The following is an 18,463-nucleotide window of genomic DNA, read 5'->3' as shown; positions in this document are numbered from 1 at the left end:
TGAACACTGGCTCTAAGTCTCCCTTGATAATGGGAGAAGACAGTTTTGCTTCTGCAGAGTTTCCATGGGTTGAAATGTGTGTGTGAGAGTTGTTTTACTGTCTGTGTGTTGAAGCAACCTTATTCAGCCCCTTGGAGTCATTGCTGTAGAACTGGTTGATCTCAAGTTGGGATTTCCCTCACTGGTAGGGAGCCCTCAGTGGCAGAAGAAACAGAATTGCAGAGAGATTTTGACATTATAGTTGCCACTTTGGCTGGGTTATGCTTTTAGAAATGCTATACTGAAAATGATCATATAGTCATCAAGCTGAAGTCCTGTACAATGGTGACCTTTAGAAAGGGACCATTGAAAGAAGTAACAACATTTATATTGAGATTCTTTGCTTGAGCTGTAAAAAAAATGTTACTGTAAGTAACTGTAAGTTGCTACTCTCTCATCTGAATGTTACCTTGGTTATTCTGCAGTGATGACATAACCAAGGAGTAAGTGTGATCTGGGTGGGGCTATTTCTAAAACAGTACAATCCCTTTGTCTTTCTGCTGCAGTACAATTTCAAAAACAGAGGGAGCCTGACCTTTGAACCCTTAACCCTGGTTCCAATCCAGACAAAAATGATCGATGTTAATTTGCTGACAGAAAAGGAGGTAAGTAAACCAGGTTTGCATTGCCTTCTCTGTGCTAGAAGCAGCTTATTCTGCTCTGTTTGCAAGAACCACTGGCCTTGGTTCCTTTTTATAGATCCAGAGAGCAATCTTGAGCACTCTGACTTATTTTTAAGCTTGACCCACTTTGAAGTGAGGGGGTAAGCTAAACCAGCTTTTCAAACATCCTTCCTATCTACATGAAGACAGTGAGGATCCCACCAATTATGTTGTTTTAGTAGTTCCCTTAATATGATACTTGCTGCTATCATCTCTCTTCCTACTCCTGCCTTAATTTGGTTCTGGCAAGTGTCTGTCTTACCATGCTGTCTCCTCAAGGACTATAATGATGACTGTCCCATCTTGTCTGCATCTGCTTGTGACCAGTCCCATTCAGGCACACCCCATTGCTCAGTACATAGGAACTCTGAGCAGACTTCTCCAAATCCTATTCAGCAGCATTTGTTTCCTGAACAGCTTCATACTCTAAGCTTTCTGTTTAAGTCTCCCACTACCTTCTCCATGGCATATTTCATCCTGTTTTTCTGCTATACATCTTATTTTATCTCCTTTTTGGAATGATAACCCTGTTTTGCATTTCCATTTGCTAAATAGGGTTGTGAAGGGTACCAAGATCTGCCCTAGAGTTACCTGTTCAGATCAATAGGGCAGCTTGTGCCTCAGGAGTGCATTGTTCAGTTACAATTTTGCAAAGCTATTTATTAAACTGTGCCAAGGTAACTATTCAGATTTGCTGGAGGCAGTGATTTGCAGAGACTTTACTTGCAGCTGAATTGACCCTTGGCTCCTCTGAAAACCCAGGACGAATTGTTTCAGTTCCTGCCCTCATCAAATTTACGAGTCACTTCCATATAACAGAGATCTGTCTCTTCAGGACAAGATTGCAGCTCAGACCCAAAGAGCACAAGGGCCTACAAGTGTTTCTGGCTGTACATATCTTGTAAGGTCAGGAACTGTGTTCTGTGTTTATGCTGAATGTCCTGCCCCTCCCTTTCTGCAGTGTAACTGGGTGAACGAGTACCATCGGAGGTGCAGGGAAGTGGTTGGAGCAGAGCTGGAGAGGCAAGGCCGGCACGAAGCTCTTTGGTGGCTCCTGCGGGAGACGGAGCCCCTGGCCAGGGTTCAGTAGCAGCGCCACTGTCTGTGGTGTGCAGAACATCAGGACAGCTCCATGTTCCCATCACCTGTGTCTTCCTGGAGCTTGGCACCACTGGGAGGAGGTTTTTCAATAAGCATTTGGAAATCAGGAAGGGATTTCATGTAGTGTTTCTTGCCCCACAACACGTGCGGGTAATGTGGGGCTGAGGAGGGTCACTGTCTGAATAAGTGTTTAGGGGGGAGGGGTTGAGCATAGAAAACAAACAAAGTAAATAAGCACGTTGCCTTTGAAACAGGGGTCTTATTTCAATAATGGTTCTAAGAGGCAATACTGGAATATTTTATACTGTCTGGTTTTTCACTGTGAAAACTCAGTATTTTTGCATACTTGGGTTCCAGTTGCTAAGATGTTACCCACACAGCAGGACTGATTACTGAATAAAAGATTCCAATCCACTGTTTGTTCCATCTGTCTTCTCTTGCGGTCGGTGATGTGTTGGGTTTGGCAGCTTGAAGAAGGACAGGAACCTCATCTTTCCACCCTTATGTGTGCATCTAACTCAGACAGGGAACAAATATGTTTAGAACTGCCTGGTGCCAGGCGCTGCGCAGAGGTTATGGAGAGAGCTGGCAGGAGCAATCAGCTCTGAATTGTGACAGGTCCTGGAAGGATACTGAGACTTAGCAGAGGTTTGTGTGTGCAGAGCGCCCGGGCCAGTACTTCTGTCTATTGTTATGTCTTGCTGAGTGCTTGTATAGCCCATGGCAGTGCAGGATGCGTGGGCAGTATCATGGAATTGCAGCTCTTCCTGGACACGAAGCAATTAGTAAGTTAAAATAAATAAATATGCCCACAATGGACAAAGGACGAACTCGGCGGCGGGGTCAGCGCGGGCGGGCCGGGCAGGGCGCAGGGACACCTGGTGGCCGAGCGGGGTAGTGCGGGCTGAGCGCTCTGCTCAGGCGCTGCCGCTTCCACTGCGAGGGTTTGATCAAAACTCACCTTCAGTATCAGGTACTAAAGGAGCAATGGGGTAACAGCAAATCCAGTTCCTGATATGTCAAAGAAATGGGCTGAGCAAATGAAAATGTTTGTGTACGAAGTTTTCTTTCCCACTTCCCCTGCCCCCAGAATTTCTAAGGGAAATACTAATTTCTGTTAAATAGCATGAAATTAGTATTTCTCTCAAGTCCTGGAAAGCAGAAGCAGTATCATGCGGTCAAATGAAAAAGGACTGGGAAGAGGAACAAAGTTCCTAGCCTCCTAGCTGTTTTTCCAAGGAGGTGATAAAACAGATGTGTAGTAAGTGCTTTAAAAGGTCATTTTCAGCCCCCAGTCACTGCAGCCAGGTAAATGCATTTAAATATTCAAGTGGTTTCTCACCACCCACTGGAAGCATCAGCTTTCAGCTCAGCTGTACCTGCGGAAACCCAGCTCACACCTCAAGCACTCCCAAGTGTCTCATCACTATGTGCAGTCACTTAACACAGAACGAGCAAAACATTTCTGACCAAGGAGCCTGTCCCCCCTGTGGGTACAGATCAAAGGACAAGTGAGGGATCTCTGCACAGGCTGTGCTGTGCCAAGGCGGGTGTTTCCCGGGACAATCCCTGTGTGTTCAGGGAGGCTGAGCTCGGGCCGCTGGCAGCCCGGCGCTGTGGAGCTGAAGGAGGGCAGGCGCTCTGCAGGGCTGGGAGCTCGGGCAGACTCTGCTGCTCGCTGCAGGCCTGCGGGGACACTGCACTGCTCACCCCGCTGCTCCCAAGATGATTCAGCATCCCGGATCTCCTGGCAAAGACCCACCCGGAAAGGTCTCCCTTCAAATGTAAGGGCAGGTGTTTCCCGCAGGAAGGCGGATGAGGATTTCTACCAAACAGAAACACACAAGCCAGGGACACTTTTCTCCCTGTAGCTTAAAGCTAGTATGGCTGTTTGTTAATATTTGTGCTAGAAATCTCCAACCACACTATTGCTGTGTTTAGGGGCTCTAGAATTCTTTGTTCTCTTGGACTAAAAATGTTACAGCAGGAGACAGATCTTATTTGCCAGTGAAGGAAATGCCACCTCAGCTTCATGGTTCCATCACAAATCATGATGCACACATTGGCACTGTGCCTGTTGGTGTACAAGGCTTTTGAGGCAAATAAACCATTTCTCCTTGAGCAGAGGGATTAATATTCATTCATCACCAGGAATATGTGCTCCTTCCCTCCACAGGCCAGGTGACTGCTTGGCTTCTCCAGTCACCCCTTCTTCCTCAGTCTGTGTATTACCTTAAGTGTGCTTGGTAGCAGTAAAATTCAGTTGTTCTTTAACCTAAATGGCTCATAACTCACTTATAATGGAAACCCCACAATTGTTTGCATGACTATTAAACTGGTCACTTCCCACAACAGCTGTTGGAGCAAGGTTTGATTTACCCCAGCCCAGCATTAGAAAGAAGAAAACTTGAGAACACGGTCACTGAGGGCCTCATCAGCAAATCCATCAAACCAGCCTGAAGTGCAGGGTGCACACAGGGAAATAGATGCCCAGAAACACTGAAGGGCTGGGGTGTGCTGTGAGGCATTGGTGCTTGCTCCTGTGCTTCCTCCAGTAGGTGACAGTGAGAGCCAGGTGGTGGGAATACCAAAGCTCTCCTGGGGATCCAGAGATGCTGTCTCTTTCCTTTGCCACTTCTCCTCCTCAGGAGTCTCCTTTGGGTGGTATGAGGAAGGGACAGCATGGAGCATTTTGGAAGATATTCATGGTATGCTGAATAAGGCTCCTTGGTCATTCAGGCAATGGATAAAACCCCCACCTGCTTGTTGTCACTTGATGCCTGCAGAGGATCTGTCTCTGCCCAACACCATCTCCTTCTGGCACTCAGTGGGGCGACTTGGCTGCTGGTGCTAAGGATTGTTGACATTTATTTTTGTTGACTTGTAGCAATTCACACCTTGTTCCTGGAGACCTCTGGCTTGTTTCTGAAGGAAAAACTGCAGGCCTGGACATCTGGCAATGGTGTCTGGAGATCAGGAGTTAAATAACTTGCATGGTGTCACTGCCCTCAGCTTGTTTTACATGATTAGGACAAAACTCCCCATGGCTTTGGATGTAATAAGAAAAAAAAAATTAAACAAAAGCCTCTGGAGGGTAGAAATATGAACTGTGTTAGTGCTTAATTAAGTTGCCTATTAACAGTTGTGTAGTGGCCTGGAAGAATTTTAATGTACCAATTAAAGCAAGGAGCTATCTCCTCAGTTTTCCACCACCTCTGGGGACACTGTCAAGAGCTGGGAGCTTACAGATCAAGTGTTGTTTATTTTGTTGCTTCCATCTTGTTAAAAAATGTTCTAAATTTGGGAAGTGGCAGATGCCCCTGGATGTGTTTGCTTCCACACGGCAGCAGAGTGATGCCTGTCTGATGGGGATTCATATGGTAGAGAAGCAGGCCTGTAATGCTGTCTGACCCCATAAACCCCCTCCTGTTTCTTGGGGCTCTTCTGAGTAGCTGCAGGAGGAGGAGGGGGCTGGCAGCCTTGGGCAGCTTCCACACTGACAGTGAGCGGTGTGGTTTGGCACATCCAACCTGGACATCTGGGTGTGCCAAGTTACCCTGCCAGTTCCCTGGCTGTCCCAAGTTATCCTGCCTGTTCTCTGGCTGTCACATCACTGTGTCACACCACCTCTCAGGAGTTTCCCCCTGATTTAAGCCACAGGGATGGGAATTTCCCCTCCAGTCTTGTGTGAGGTGGTCAGTGTGGCTGCTCTGATGCCTAAAATGGCTCTGATTTACAGCCAGAAGTTACTTAAGGCTGTTTTAGTGCCAGCAGACATCAGCTGAAGACATGTCAACAGACAGAGAGAAATATGTTCTTTTAAATTTTAATTTAAATTGCCTGTCTTTTACTGGCCTGAGGGCTTGTGAAGGTTGCAGGGGAATTGGTTCATCAGGGCTGGCCACTGCCATGGGCTGCTGAAGAACAGGTGTCTTGTGCCCTGATCCCATGAGACACCACATGCACAGCAACCTCCATGCTCAGATGGCATTTGGATTTAAAAAAATCCATTTCTGTCCATTTTTCATGTCCCTGCCAAAGGATGGCTCACTCTGGTGCTGGGTGTCAGGGCAGGGTTTTGCCCACAGAGCCTGAAGGTGGGTGGGTGTGTGTTCTTGGCTGTGAGCTCTTTCTTGCAGCACTCAGAGCCTGTGAGTGCCATGCACAAATCTGCATTGGGCTGTTTAGAAACCAGGCTGGGACCAGCATATTGTAAACATCTCCCAAAATGGAACATTACCCTGCTGAAAGGTGCCTGCTGCGTGCCTCTGATATCCCCCAGCATCATGTCAGCTTCCCTGGCTGGGCATCCCTGGAGCTGGAGGAGGTCCCCACTCACTGCAAGTTGTCCCTCTGTGCATCTTCTCTCCTGCACAAATGCTGCTCTCCCCTCTGTGGGAACAGACATTGTCCTCTGCTTCCATCTGCTTCTGGAACACTTCTTCCAATAAACACTATCACACTCCTCTTGAGGTCTGAATACAAAATGAGCTGGGGAGTTCCAGACAAAGGTAGCATTAGTTTGGAGCACCATGGTCTTCCAGGAGGGGATTTAAGGAGCTTAGTGTGCTTGTGAGAATATCTGTGCTTTAAATCCAAACAGGCAGCTCGGTAAGTGCAAAGTTGAGGAATGTGTCCTCTTCTCCTTGTATTCTATTAATATTTAGGGCTGGGCTTCAATTATTCATTCCTTCAGGGTGTGCTTTTATCATCTCAGTGCTACAGCATTAGCTTGTGCACTGTCTCTGGGCACTCAGAAAAGACCGTTTCATAATATTTGTGAAATTTCATATCTGAGAGGCCTTTTGCAAGCAAACTGTATGCCATGTCATTAGACAGAAAAAGCAAATCTTCCTCATCCCCACCCCAGGCCTTTTTAAGCCTACACAGAGCTCAGCCTCAGTACATATTCAGGAGATGGCCTTGGCTGGGGATGGGCTAATCCAGCACTTGTTGGTTAGAGATTATTTCTTTTTTTGTACAAAGCCAAGGATATATGTAATGATATTAGATAGACCCAGACCCGTTCCATACACACCCATGACCCTTGGCACAGGCAGCTCGTTTGTCTGAGCTGAGGACAAATTGAAGTGTGCTGTGATTAAATACTCCAAATTGTTGACATCTGTGCTGTAAATACCTGACTCGTTAACAGCCCATCTTCCTGCTGGGGCACAAAGCCTGACAGTCAGTTTGCTCAAATGAGGATAATCAGATGACATGTTTCTGAGTGCAGCCTGATCAGGGCAGGGTCTGGGAAGAATTCTGCCTTATTTGTGCAATATTTAGGCAAGAATATTTTTATTTCATTAAGTAAAGCCAACCGTGAAATTATTATTCCCTTTCTCCCTCCAGGAGACTGAGTGCCTATGGGAACTCAACACTGCGGCAATTTCAGAGTTGGTCAAAACAAGGGACAAACAGAAAATCTTTGGTTTTTTCTGCCTTTTGAAAATATTTTGTAGGTCTATTATGCTCAGGGATGAGATGATAAGATCATTAAAAATTTTGCTTACAAAACAACATGGAAAATTTATTGAGCTGAAAGAGTCACATTCATCAAATATTTTAATTTTTATTATTATAAAGATGTTTTGTAAATACTGGCTATTCTAACTAAACTGAAAAGATTAGATTAGTTTTCAAAGCAATAGAAAAAATATTATTTAGAGGTTTTCCATTTAGAATTTGTTGGAACAAGGTTGTCTGACATTTTCTGAAACAGTGTTAAAATATTTTTTGACATAAACCTGATGAAACCTGGCCCTAAACTCCTGTGCGGGCTGAATTTTGAAGAATTTGAACTTTTCAGATAAGAAACACAAAAGCATTAAAAAATCCCCTGAAGTAAAACATTTTGCTGAAAAACTGCTGGAGTGATTGCACTGCTTCTGAGAAAGAGGAGTAAGAGCTGAGACACCTAGGTGTGGGTTCATCCTGTCGGGGCTACGACCTTGTGTTTGCACAAGGTGCAGTTTACCAGATGAGCAGCTGGCTGCACTGTGCTTGTGGCCAGCAGCTGTTTGGGCATCCCTGCTGATGCTGAGAGCTGCTGTGGGGTCTGTGAGCGGCCAGCACTGTGAGCAAACTGCATCCCACCTCTGCTGCCCAGAGCTGAGCTATGGCAGCACGTGTTTTGTCTAACCTTTGCCCAGATTATGGCAAGGCAGTTTGAAAGGGCTCCCCATCCTTTCAAAGGGGCAGAGGCAGCAGGTGCTGTTACTGTCTTTGGGTTTCACACAGGGGAGTAAGGCCAAATGATTCTGCTTGGCAACACAAATAACCCTGGGCATTGGTGCTTGTGCATTTCCCTTGCTGGAGGCCGTGGGTGCCTGCACACCTCACAGTGCAGGGGATGGGATAGAGATGTCTCGTGCAGTTTGCCTTGCTTCTGCTGCAGAGTGGAGGTCACAGGAGGCAGGTGTCTGGGCCATTGCTTCCAAAATAACCCTTCTTCGCAAGTGCACCCTTTAAAGGAAAGTGCGCTGGCTTCATTATTACCACAGGAGCAAAATTATGTGTTTCCATACCACCATGAGGGGTGAACTCGTGTTTGCCCCACAATAAGCAGACACTCAGCAACACAGACCTCTTCCTGGGCAGGCAGCAACAGGTGAGACTGTGGCTATTGTGGCTATTATTATAAGTAGCCCCTTATGGAGCCAGGCTGAAAGACAACATCTCCTACAAAAACTCCTCTGAAAGCATTGTGGTAACGTGAGCAGCCTGATGGAGAGATATCCAGCTCCCTCACCTTTGCTCATAGGATCTTTCCACCAAAAGTTGCAAACCTGTTTTATATTAAAGGTTCTGCATAGCTACAAGGAGGCTCAGTGGAACTCAATTTTTCTTTGTGAATATCAGTAGAGGCAGCTTTTCTGCATGCTCTCTCCTGCTCCTGCAGCCATGGCTATAATTACTTATCAGCTCTGGATTCTGCAAGCAGCCCCAGCTGAGCACCAGGGAGGTGCCAGCATTAAAGAGGGGGCACTGTGGGCCCTGACACCAGGGTGGAGAGCAGGAATGGCAACTGGCAGGAAAAGCTGACAACCATAAATTAATGTTGCTTTTAAGTGTCAGCTGTCAGTGAAAATAAACCTTGAATCCTACCAGGCATAGCTGTAAAATTGCGTGGATCCAGCTTTAATCTCCAGCTGAGCACCCTGAGCTCTCTGCTGCTGTCTCGGGGAGGATGGCACAGGGCCCGTCTGTCTCATTTAACAAAAAGTGGAGATAATGTGAATTCAACACTCTAGGAAAGGGTGTTGGCACTGTGCAAATGTGGTCTTGTCCCCAGGGAACAGCCTTGTCCAGGATCATTCTCAGTTGTATCAATGTGGCCTGCTATGTCCTGCCACTCCTGCTCTGGGATGGAAGATGAGCTCCAGGGCATGGCTCAGTCATCCTCTCCTGCCTCTGTTCTTCCTCCTGAGCTGTGCAAGCCATCTTAAGAATTGTTGGGACGTCCATCTTTTCCTTGAGCCTGAAGATATGAAATTAATCACACAATGTGTGTGATCACAGGCTGTCATGCAAGATCTGGATAAATGTGAAAGCTCCTGATAAAGTAGGAGGCTTTTCTGTAGGAGAAAAGTACAAATACTAGGACAGAGGAGGCTGTCGAGAAGATGTTCCAGCTCCATTTATCCAGTTTTCTGTGTGCAGAGGGACATCACTTGATGAGAGCTCAGATATTCTTTGTAGGGTGAAACATGAGGGACACAGTTCAACCTGCAGCAGGAGAGAAGAGTTCCCAACGTGGGGTGGAAAACCTGTAAAAATTCAGAAAAATTTCAGCTGCTGAATCAAGAGAAGACATGCAGTGGCACCAGATAAGCAGCAGAGTCACAACATACCTGGTAATGATCCTGAGTAGAGCAGGTTTCCTTTACCTTTAAAGAACAAAGCAAGGGTGTGTTCTGCTGCTACAGCCAAGCACTTAAAAGTGCATTTCATAAACATAGAATTTTTAATACAAGCCATCCCACCATTAATAACAGTCTGCCAGCATTACAAATTGCACAGCAGATACATGGTATTGCCAGTTTTGAAACATCAGCTAATTTAGTTTTAATCTGCTGTAGAGCTAGAAATAGTCCCTGTAAGGATGACAGTGTTTTGCATTCAGTACGTTTATTGAGATGAGAAGACCAGCAAGCGTTAATTTAAAGTGATTAATTCAGTAACATGCAAATGTGAAGGCTGTGAAGCAACAGATCACCTGCTGCAAAGCCAGAGTTCAGTTCCTTGGTTTTCCTGGGTTCACCACCCCAGGGCAAACCTCCTGCACACAGGGAGAGAGAACACACTCTGAAGAAAAAGTGCTGATACCAAGGGGGCATGCAGGATGGGGTTTGGGTTGGCACCTGGGGGGAAGAAACCCATCCAGGAGGGTGCTGGGCAGTGAGCTGGGCATCAGGTGGGACACTGTGGTCCAGAGAATTCATGCACAAGAGGCCTGATGTGAATCCTTCCCAAATAGAGTGCAGGGGATCTCCTTGTAGGAGGAAGGCAGAGTGACCTAGCCCTGCTGTGTACATTGCATATTGAACATGACTCTCAGCTGTCTGTGACATTTTCATAGGACATGACAGTGCCAAAGTGCTCCTAAAAGAGAGGAAACAGCCCAAGGAGAGGAGTCTTTCCATAGCCCTCATAATTTCCTGGAGAGTGGTCAAGGGACCTACGTGAGCTCTGCCGTGGTGAATGGGGCAGCAGTAGATTCAAGCCCAGCACAAACTGGTCTCAGTTACTGCTTGTTCCTCAGGCTCAGGATGACTTCTGGGAAGGTGACAAAGCCATAAGTCTCCTCCATCCTATTGGGGACCCCCTCCACCCTGGCTGCAATAAAGAAACCACTGTAGTGATCTGCCTTCCACTTCTGAGGATCAAACCTTGGCTTGGTCTGCAACACACACATTCCAGCTGGCAAAGACAAACTGGGTCATTAAGAAAACAAAAACAGTGAATGTAGAGAGAAACATGAAAAAAATGACCCTGGGATGCATTCACTTTTTATGCATTTGCTGGGATAAAACCTTGAGTCTATAATATTAAATCAGAATGTCAAAGAGATAGCTTATGCTAATTTAATTAAAGGCAGCATCCTGGTGCACATGAGTAAGGAGCTGAATTAATGTTGTGCACCACCCACTAATTTTGCCTGCCATGGGTGTGCTAAGGCTGGGTTGTCCTGATGTGCTCTTGGCTTTGTTTTTTCTGGACAGGATGAGTATATCCCTGCACACACACAGTCTACCAAAATTAGGCAGAGTCAAATTTAACACTTTTAAGTCCCAAAGCTCATGAAATCTGTGATAATTGCACCTTTAGGCATCTGGACACTAATTTATCCACCTGTGCTAGAGAAGTGGGAGACCTTGCCTGCCCTTGCTTCCTATCAGGGGAAGAAGAGAGGGGTTTCTCAGGGAAGCCTGAAGTTCAGTACTGTGAACTCCCACCCCCTGGCCCTTTCCCTAAGTATGAAACAGGATTGAACCCTTCTGGAAAAAAACATCAACTTGTTAATGGAGATTGAGTCATCATAAAGGTACCATAAGCCTTCAGCCTCACATGTCTATATCCTAATTGTGCCTTGGGCGTATCCTCTTCCTTCATGTGTGGGGGAAAATCATCCTTCAAGAGCCACAGTAGGGCATGATTTTGGAAAGTTTGACCTTTACCTAGGTGCCAAAATTAGGCACTTCATTTGCTGGTTGGCAGCGCCAGGGGATGATGAGCACTGTCTGCCATTTGGGTGGAGAGATGCATCCAGCCACTGCTCTCCTCCCTTTCAGCCCTGTCCTCCTACTCCTGGCAGTTAAAAATTACAGGCATGGATGTCCCTGTTATTTATATAACAGACACATCTTAAATCTGCAAAGCAGGAGCAAATACCTCACATCCTTACATGCTGGACCTCATCAAAAGCTAGGTGACTCTTCAGGAAATAGTCTCTGGGTGCAAATCAAACCTCATCCAAACTAATGGGAAAGTTCTGGTGGACCTCAAAGGGATATGGATCAAATGGATCCTTGTCTCAGGGTTGGCTGCAGAAAAGAGCTTATGGCTTCTTGGTGCAATATACTGCAATGTGCTGAACTTGCAGAATGTCTTGAAATGCCTCAAATTTTCTTGGTAGCACCAAAGCTGACAGACAGCTTCTGAACTGCCAAGTCCTCACTGCTTCTTCTTTGGCATGGTACTGCTTGTGAAACAAACCTATTTTTCTTTCCCAGACTGGGAGAAGGGACAACAGGCAATTAGAACATTGTTTTGTAAAACCTGGTATCAATCCATAATACTGATTTCACATTTGGATCTTCAAATCTTCTTGCAAGGAACTTATTGAATGCTTTTGCCCTTTGCAAATCAGGCAAAGAGCTTGAGTCCATTGCAGATGGAGCTACTTGGGGCTGAACCTGTAGACTAATTTGAGTCCATCAGAATCAGAGGCAGTGAGTTTGTCAGCTCCCTTTAGCAAGGCACAGGCACCTCTCCAAAGTGCTTGGTGGTTAAGGATGCCAAGAAAGTGGAGTTTCATTACTAACTGTGAGAATTGTGGAGGGAAGTGCATCTCTGAGGGTATGAGGATTGCCTTGCTGGAGAATAAGACTATCATTATAACCTGGACTGGGAGCAGTTTTGGTGAGAAGAAAGTAAAATAGGAATAAATGGCAGTATAAAGTTTCCTCTTAGTGCTTTTTTTCCAGGAAGAGGAAGCACTAAGCACGAGTGCACTGTAAGACTAAAGTAATACCTTCTGCTGATAAGTAATAAGGAGAGCAAAGCATTCTCAGGATGGCACCTGTACCTCCTCTCTGCTAGGCTAAAAATGGCTTAGGGATGTGTAAGTGCCTTTGCAAAGGAAACTGCTTGTGTGCAGAGATGTCTGTGCTCTGCAGCAGACTTGGTCACAAGGCCAGTTCTGCCCATTAGCTGTGAACATACTGAAAAGAGCTGTCGTGGGGCAAAGTACCCAGTCCCACATGAGGGGCCAAGAGTGATCTCTTAGATAGTCCAGGTGTCAGTGAGAATGAGGGGTCATTGCCACCATCAGGGACATTAAGATGGGACCTTTCTGGAGCATGTCACTGCTGGAACACAGACAGCAGCTCCGTTTGTGTGGTCTGTAGAAGAGATGCCTCTCTTAGCCTCTAAGAGAGTTTTCTTAGCTGCCATCCTCCTTGGTTTATAGAGCACCTTACTGCTGCCTTATAGGACTGGCAGAAAGCTGGCACACTGCCCCCAGAAAAGGTGCAGCTGCAAACATCTGTATTCAGCAAACATGAGGACTTTTATTTGTCCATTAAAGCTGAGCTACTCAGGTGGTAAATACTTGTTATGAGAGCTGGAAAAAGCTAGTATGGCAAACCAGGAATGAAATCTGAAATACTTGGGACTTGGATTTGCACTTAGTTCTGCTTCCCACTAAAGGATGTGAATGAAGAAACTTAATAACTTACTTATCTGAGGAGTAGGTAATGTCAGACCCCCAGAGGAGTTGGAAGGACTCCTTTCACCCCTCAAAATTTCCTGCTGGCTACCAAGTATTCTTTTATAATCACGCTTTAAAGTGAAAACGCTCTACATTGTTCTCTATGAACTGTATTGCAGAACACGACTTGGGAATGACCTGAATAGGAAGGTCTGACAGATTGCTTTTTCTAAAGGCTCTTCAGGGAAAAAAGCAGACATGACCCTCTGCTAAATTATACCTGTGTTAAAGCAGTGTATTGCCACTGCTATTGACAGCTTTGCACCTGGCTAAATGAATGTGAAAGAAGGACTAGGACCAGCATCAAATTATTTCCCACTTAGTGGAATTAGTATGGTCTTCACTAAGCCCAGGGGGGTTCAGAAAAACCTCCTTGGTTCTGACCTCCTTCACCCAGGTTTGAGAGGTCATTAGAGATGGTGAATCATCTATATCCTCAATACAGTGATTTGGGGCACTTAGAATGTAAATAGTGTTCTAAATAAGATTTCATTATTTTGGACTACATCAGTGGGAATGTGCTGTAGATGATTTGTGAGAAAAGTATTTGAAGAGAATTTGTTGGGTATGAGCTGCTGAACTCAGGAAAATTGCTGTTGGTCCATCCTCTGCCCACTGCACTAAGGTCATTCATCCTTTCCCCATTCTGCCTTTTCTTCCTGGGTGGGAATTTGGGATTTATGTTTGTGTCCCTGTTGAGGGGAGGAGTTATAGATTCATTTCCCTCAGGCTGGGGAGGAATGGTGTTTTCTATTCATGAAAGTTCAGATTATTTGGCAGCTGGAAAACTTGAGTGCAGGCAGTGCCTTGTGTTGTGTCTGGGTTGTGACCTGCTGATCCCCTCCCTGCTCTGGGGGAGAGGAAAGGACACTGTGGGGCCACACTGCCACCTGCACTACTGTAGGAGGAAGTAATCCTATGGACCTGGGGAGTTCTGCAGTGTCTTGGTACTTTGCTGCCTGCCCCAGTGGGCTGTGCCCCACCATGGGATCAGATCCCACACAGCCACGGATGAAAACCCCATCTTAAAATCACAGAATCATAAAACTCTTTAGGTTGGGGAAAACCTCTAAGATCATTGAGTCCAACCGTTTACCCATCACTGCCAAGACCACCACCAAACCACAACCCTAATCACCACATCTACACTTTTACACTTCTTTTAAACACCTCCAGGAATGATGACTCCTCCACTTCCCTGGGCTCCTATTCCAATGCCTGAGCACACTTTCGGTAGAGAATTTTTTCCTAATAGCCAACCTAAATTTTGCCTGCTGCAACCTGAGGCGGTTTCATCCTGTCTCGTGTTACCTGGGAGAGGAGGCTGACCTTCCTCTAGCTACGCCCTCCTCCCCTGAGTCTCCTTTTCTCCATGCTGAGCACCCCCAGCTCCTCCAGCCGCTCCTCATTTGATGTGTGCTCTAGATCCTTCACCAGCTTCAGTGTCCTTCTCTGCACACACTCCAGCACCTCAATGCCCTTTGAGTACTGAAAACAGCTACAAGAGTAGAAAACTGAGTCCAGTGTTGCTGGGCTGGACCGGAGTCACCCAGCACATCCCGGGCTGTGTGCGGGGTACCCGGGGCTGTCCCGGTGTCACCCAGAGCATCCCGGGCTGTGTGCGGGTACCCGGGGCTGCCCCGGTGTCACCCAGCACATCCCGGGCAGGCCGGGCAGCCCCGGGCAGGGAAGGCTCAGGAGCATCCCCCGCTCCGCTCCGGCCGCCGCGGCCGCTTCCCATCGGCAGAGGGACCCCTCGGACCGGCCATGGGGAGCTGCCGGCCGAGGATGCCACCCGTGCCCTGCCAGAGCGAGCAAATGTGGGAAAAACCTGTGCACGGAGGAAAAACAGATGAGGCAGAAAGGAAACAGCGAATAATCAAGTTTTCCCGGTCACCTGCCGGTTTTTTCAGCAGTTTTTGTTGACAAAGTGTTTGAAATTATGAAGGTAGTGTAGTCTTGATAAAACTAAGGCCTGTTGCTGCCAAGCTTGTTCTGTAAGAGTTATTAATGACTTTGTGGGCCCCAAGACTCAGGTAGGGAGTGATTATGGGCTCAGGTGGATGCAAGGTGCAGGTCTCTTTGACTGGAGAACAACATCTGCCTCTGCTATGCTGGTGCCTCAGTGAGTGTCATATCCATCTCCATCCTCTCCCTCAAAAAAAGGGAAGAACTGTCCCTTCAGTGTCCTGGAAGTAATAAATAGAACCATAGAATCATAAAAGCTGGAAATGATCTCTAAGATCTTCGAGTCCAACCATTATCCTAAATTAGCAATAGGAAAAAAAGCAGAGCAATCAAAGGGCATCTGCTGCATCCTAAGAAACTGTTGGGCTTCACTATGCTAAAAGCTGCAATTATTAATGTAACAGATAATGGGGTTGATTTGAAACCTTTAGTGAAGTCAGGACTTCTTTTCACCCCATCAAGGCTAAAATATGAATTATGCACTTGCAGAGGACAGTTTTTCTTAGAGGGAGTGCAGCTCTGGTTTTGAAGGAGAACACAAACTCCCCAGCTTCAGCTCTCTCTGAGAATGGCCCTTTGGAGAGGAGTTTGTGTGCAGCCTGAGGGCCGTGTGCTCAGGCTTCTCCAAGAGCTCCCTGGGTACCTCTGTGAATTCTGCTTCTGAAAATGCTTCAGAAAGTTCTTGTCTTTCCACTGTCCTTCAGAAACTGCCAGTTGGAGGGGGAAGAATTTTAAGTGCTTTGATCAAGATCTTTTCAGGAAGCCAAACACTTTTTTTGCTTTGTCAATCTTTCTTTTTGTGAAGGATTTCCTTTCTTTCATAATTACCAGCTGCAGTGTTGTAGGTGTGCCTAGGAGATGCCAAATGCAAGCAGACAGACCTGAAGCCTGAAGCTTTATACCCAGCTGAAGTGGAAGGACAGGTCCCTGCCCTGGCTGCTTGAGTCATCTGTATTCATCTGTGTTACAATAATCCTTCCTGCAAAGCCAGCCATATGCCTTCGGTACAGCTGCGTGACTAATCCTTAAGTAATCGTTTATTTGGGGAATGTCACCTCTGGGTGTCCAATTTATTGGTCCATAACAGTACATTTTGAAGGGAGCATGTTGAAATAACCTAATTAGCATTTCCTGAAGGGGGATAGGACCCCTTCCACTTTTCTCCTTGTCCCCAGCAGAGTACAGGGAGTACATGGTGTGCATGTGAAGAGATGGGGATCTGAGTTTCAAGGAGATGAGGGGTGTCTGAAGGCTGATTGCAGTGTGAAGGACAGACTTCGGAGGAAACACAGGGAAAGTCAATGTGGGAAAAGCTACTTTGCCTGGCTGCTAGAGCTGCCAGCTCCAGCTGTACAGCAGTGGCGTCCCAGAGTGCTTTTTGAAGATGTGGTGGGACGTGACACTGTGCCTTGCTGTGGGATGCTCTGTGGCTGGAGAACACCTGGGCTAAAAAAAAAGACCGGATGTGGCACTCGGTGCCATGATCTAATTGAGGTGTTAGGGGAAGGGTCGAACTCGATGATCTTGAAGGTCTCTTCCAACCTAGAAATTCTGTGATTCTGTGGCTTCTCTGTCTGAGGTCACATCATGGGTTATGTGCGGCACAAACATTTCTAGTACTCCTGAAATGTCCAGGTATGACCCTCCAGGTGGAGAGTTCTCTGGTGCTGCTCCCTCAAGAGCTTTGGTGGGCTGGAGCAGTGTAGTTGGGTCTGGATGTGTCTGTCCTGTAACAAGCTGGTATGGTGGAAGGTCACAGCACAGCCAGCTAGTCTTGAAGTGTGCTGGGAAGTCTGACAGCTAGGAAGGATGCTGTACCTGGAGCCAAATCCCATCCCAGCAACCCCCATGGAGTGGAGAACTTGCCTTCTCAAAGGCTGGATCCTGAACATAATGCTCCAACTTTTCATGTACTGCTTAACACCCGTGGAAAGAAAATTTTCAGTCCAAATTCCTCCTGGTTTTTTTCTTACTTCATGTCTTTTTTCTCCACTTATAAGACAACTTAGGAATTTATAAGTTTGAAGAAGAGGATGCTGGCAGTCCCTGGGGCTGGTTCCTTGCTCTGGCCTTGAAGCCCAAGACATGATTTGAGTTGTTGATAGAACTCAGGAAAAATCCAGCCCACTGCAGGACTGGTTGCTATGACATTTTTTTAGATCACCATATCAGGAGCTATTGGTGCAAGAGTAACCTACATTCTGCTTTGTGTCTGATTAAAGCCTTTTTGACAGGAACTCTATGTGTTTGACATGAATATGGATGATTTGGGCTTCACAAACCTCTAGAAAAATCTCTATTTATCCAGTGGTGGTAAAGTATAACTCCTGTGGGACGGCTTTGGGGTATTTATGCCTTTTAAGGGATCAGTTATTATTTATTCATCTGTTGCTTCCTTTGGCAATAATATTCAACACTTATATTTGGCATAGTGGGGAAGAATTTCTAGGTGAGGATTTGATCTGAAAAGTCAGAGGAAATGCCTCTACAAAAACTGATTCCTACAAAACGAAGAGTGGGGTGATTTTTTCCTCTAGTGTAAGAAAAAGAGATCAAAACTGGGCACTTCCAGACAAGGCTGAAGGGTTTTTTTTGTCCTGCTCACTAAAACCTGGAGATGGTCAATGGTCAGTTGTCCCAGGGGCATTATATGTAAGACAACTTTGCTGACTTTCAGTCAACCTCCTTAACACTGCTGCAGTGAAGGAAAAAAATAGCTGGTTCAAATGAGGACCAAAATCTGGATGTCTGGTTCCAAGAGGACTTTTAAGGACTTTTAAGGCAATGCAAATGTTTCTTAAGGCTATTTTTTTGCATTCTAGTTCAAACTGCTGTCTAATCCTGTGTAGCATCTGGTGCTTCAGAGGAAGGAAGGGAAGAATGAAATGAAACCTCCCTGTAGACCCAGAGCATTCAAGTAAAGTGCAGTTTTTCTTGTCTTAAAACAAGATTAGTAATCATTAAAAGAAAACTGACAAAAGAACAGTCCGGGGCTGTGGTCATTTCCATGAAGTCATCAATACATCCCTAGGCATGAAATCTTAATTTTCAGTGCCTCCCATTAAAAAAAACAAACAGCTCAGTGGGGTCATCACGAGGCCACTGACATTACGTGCATTGGTTACTTTTCCCAGCTGATGCTGTTACCTATTTTGACTTTGCCCTTTGGCTTGCCTTTGGCACTTGAACTGTGTTA

The 18,463-nt window shown here is 46.2% G+C and overlaps 1 protein-coding gene across 1 annotated transcript in view; it reads left to right on the top strand.

Moving 5' to 3' along the window:
* XPNPEP1 (X-prolyl aminopeptidase 1) overlaps positions 1–2,209 on the top strand; it is a 30,855-nt gene extending 28,646 nt beyond the window's left edge. The window contains exons 20-21 of the mRNA XM_083866518.1: positions 546–644; positions 1,663–2,209. Coding sequence (XP_083722644.1) covers positions 546–644; positions 1,663–1,791 — 228 coding nt within the window. The 3' untranslated portion in view covers positions 1,792–2,209. The remainder of the gene's footprint in view (positions 1–545; positions 645–1,662) is intronic.
* Positions 2,210–18,463: the final 16,254 nt, after the last annotated feature.

Source organism: Zosterops lateralis (assembly GCF_965231275.1).
Source record: "Zosterops lateralis genome assembly, chromosome: 8".
In the NCBI taxonomy this organism is placed as follows: Eukaryota; Metazoa; Chordata; class Aves; order Passeriformes; family Zosteropidae; genus Zosterops; species Zosterops lateralis.
This window is presented reverse-complemented; position numbering and strand designations above follow the sequence as displayed.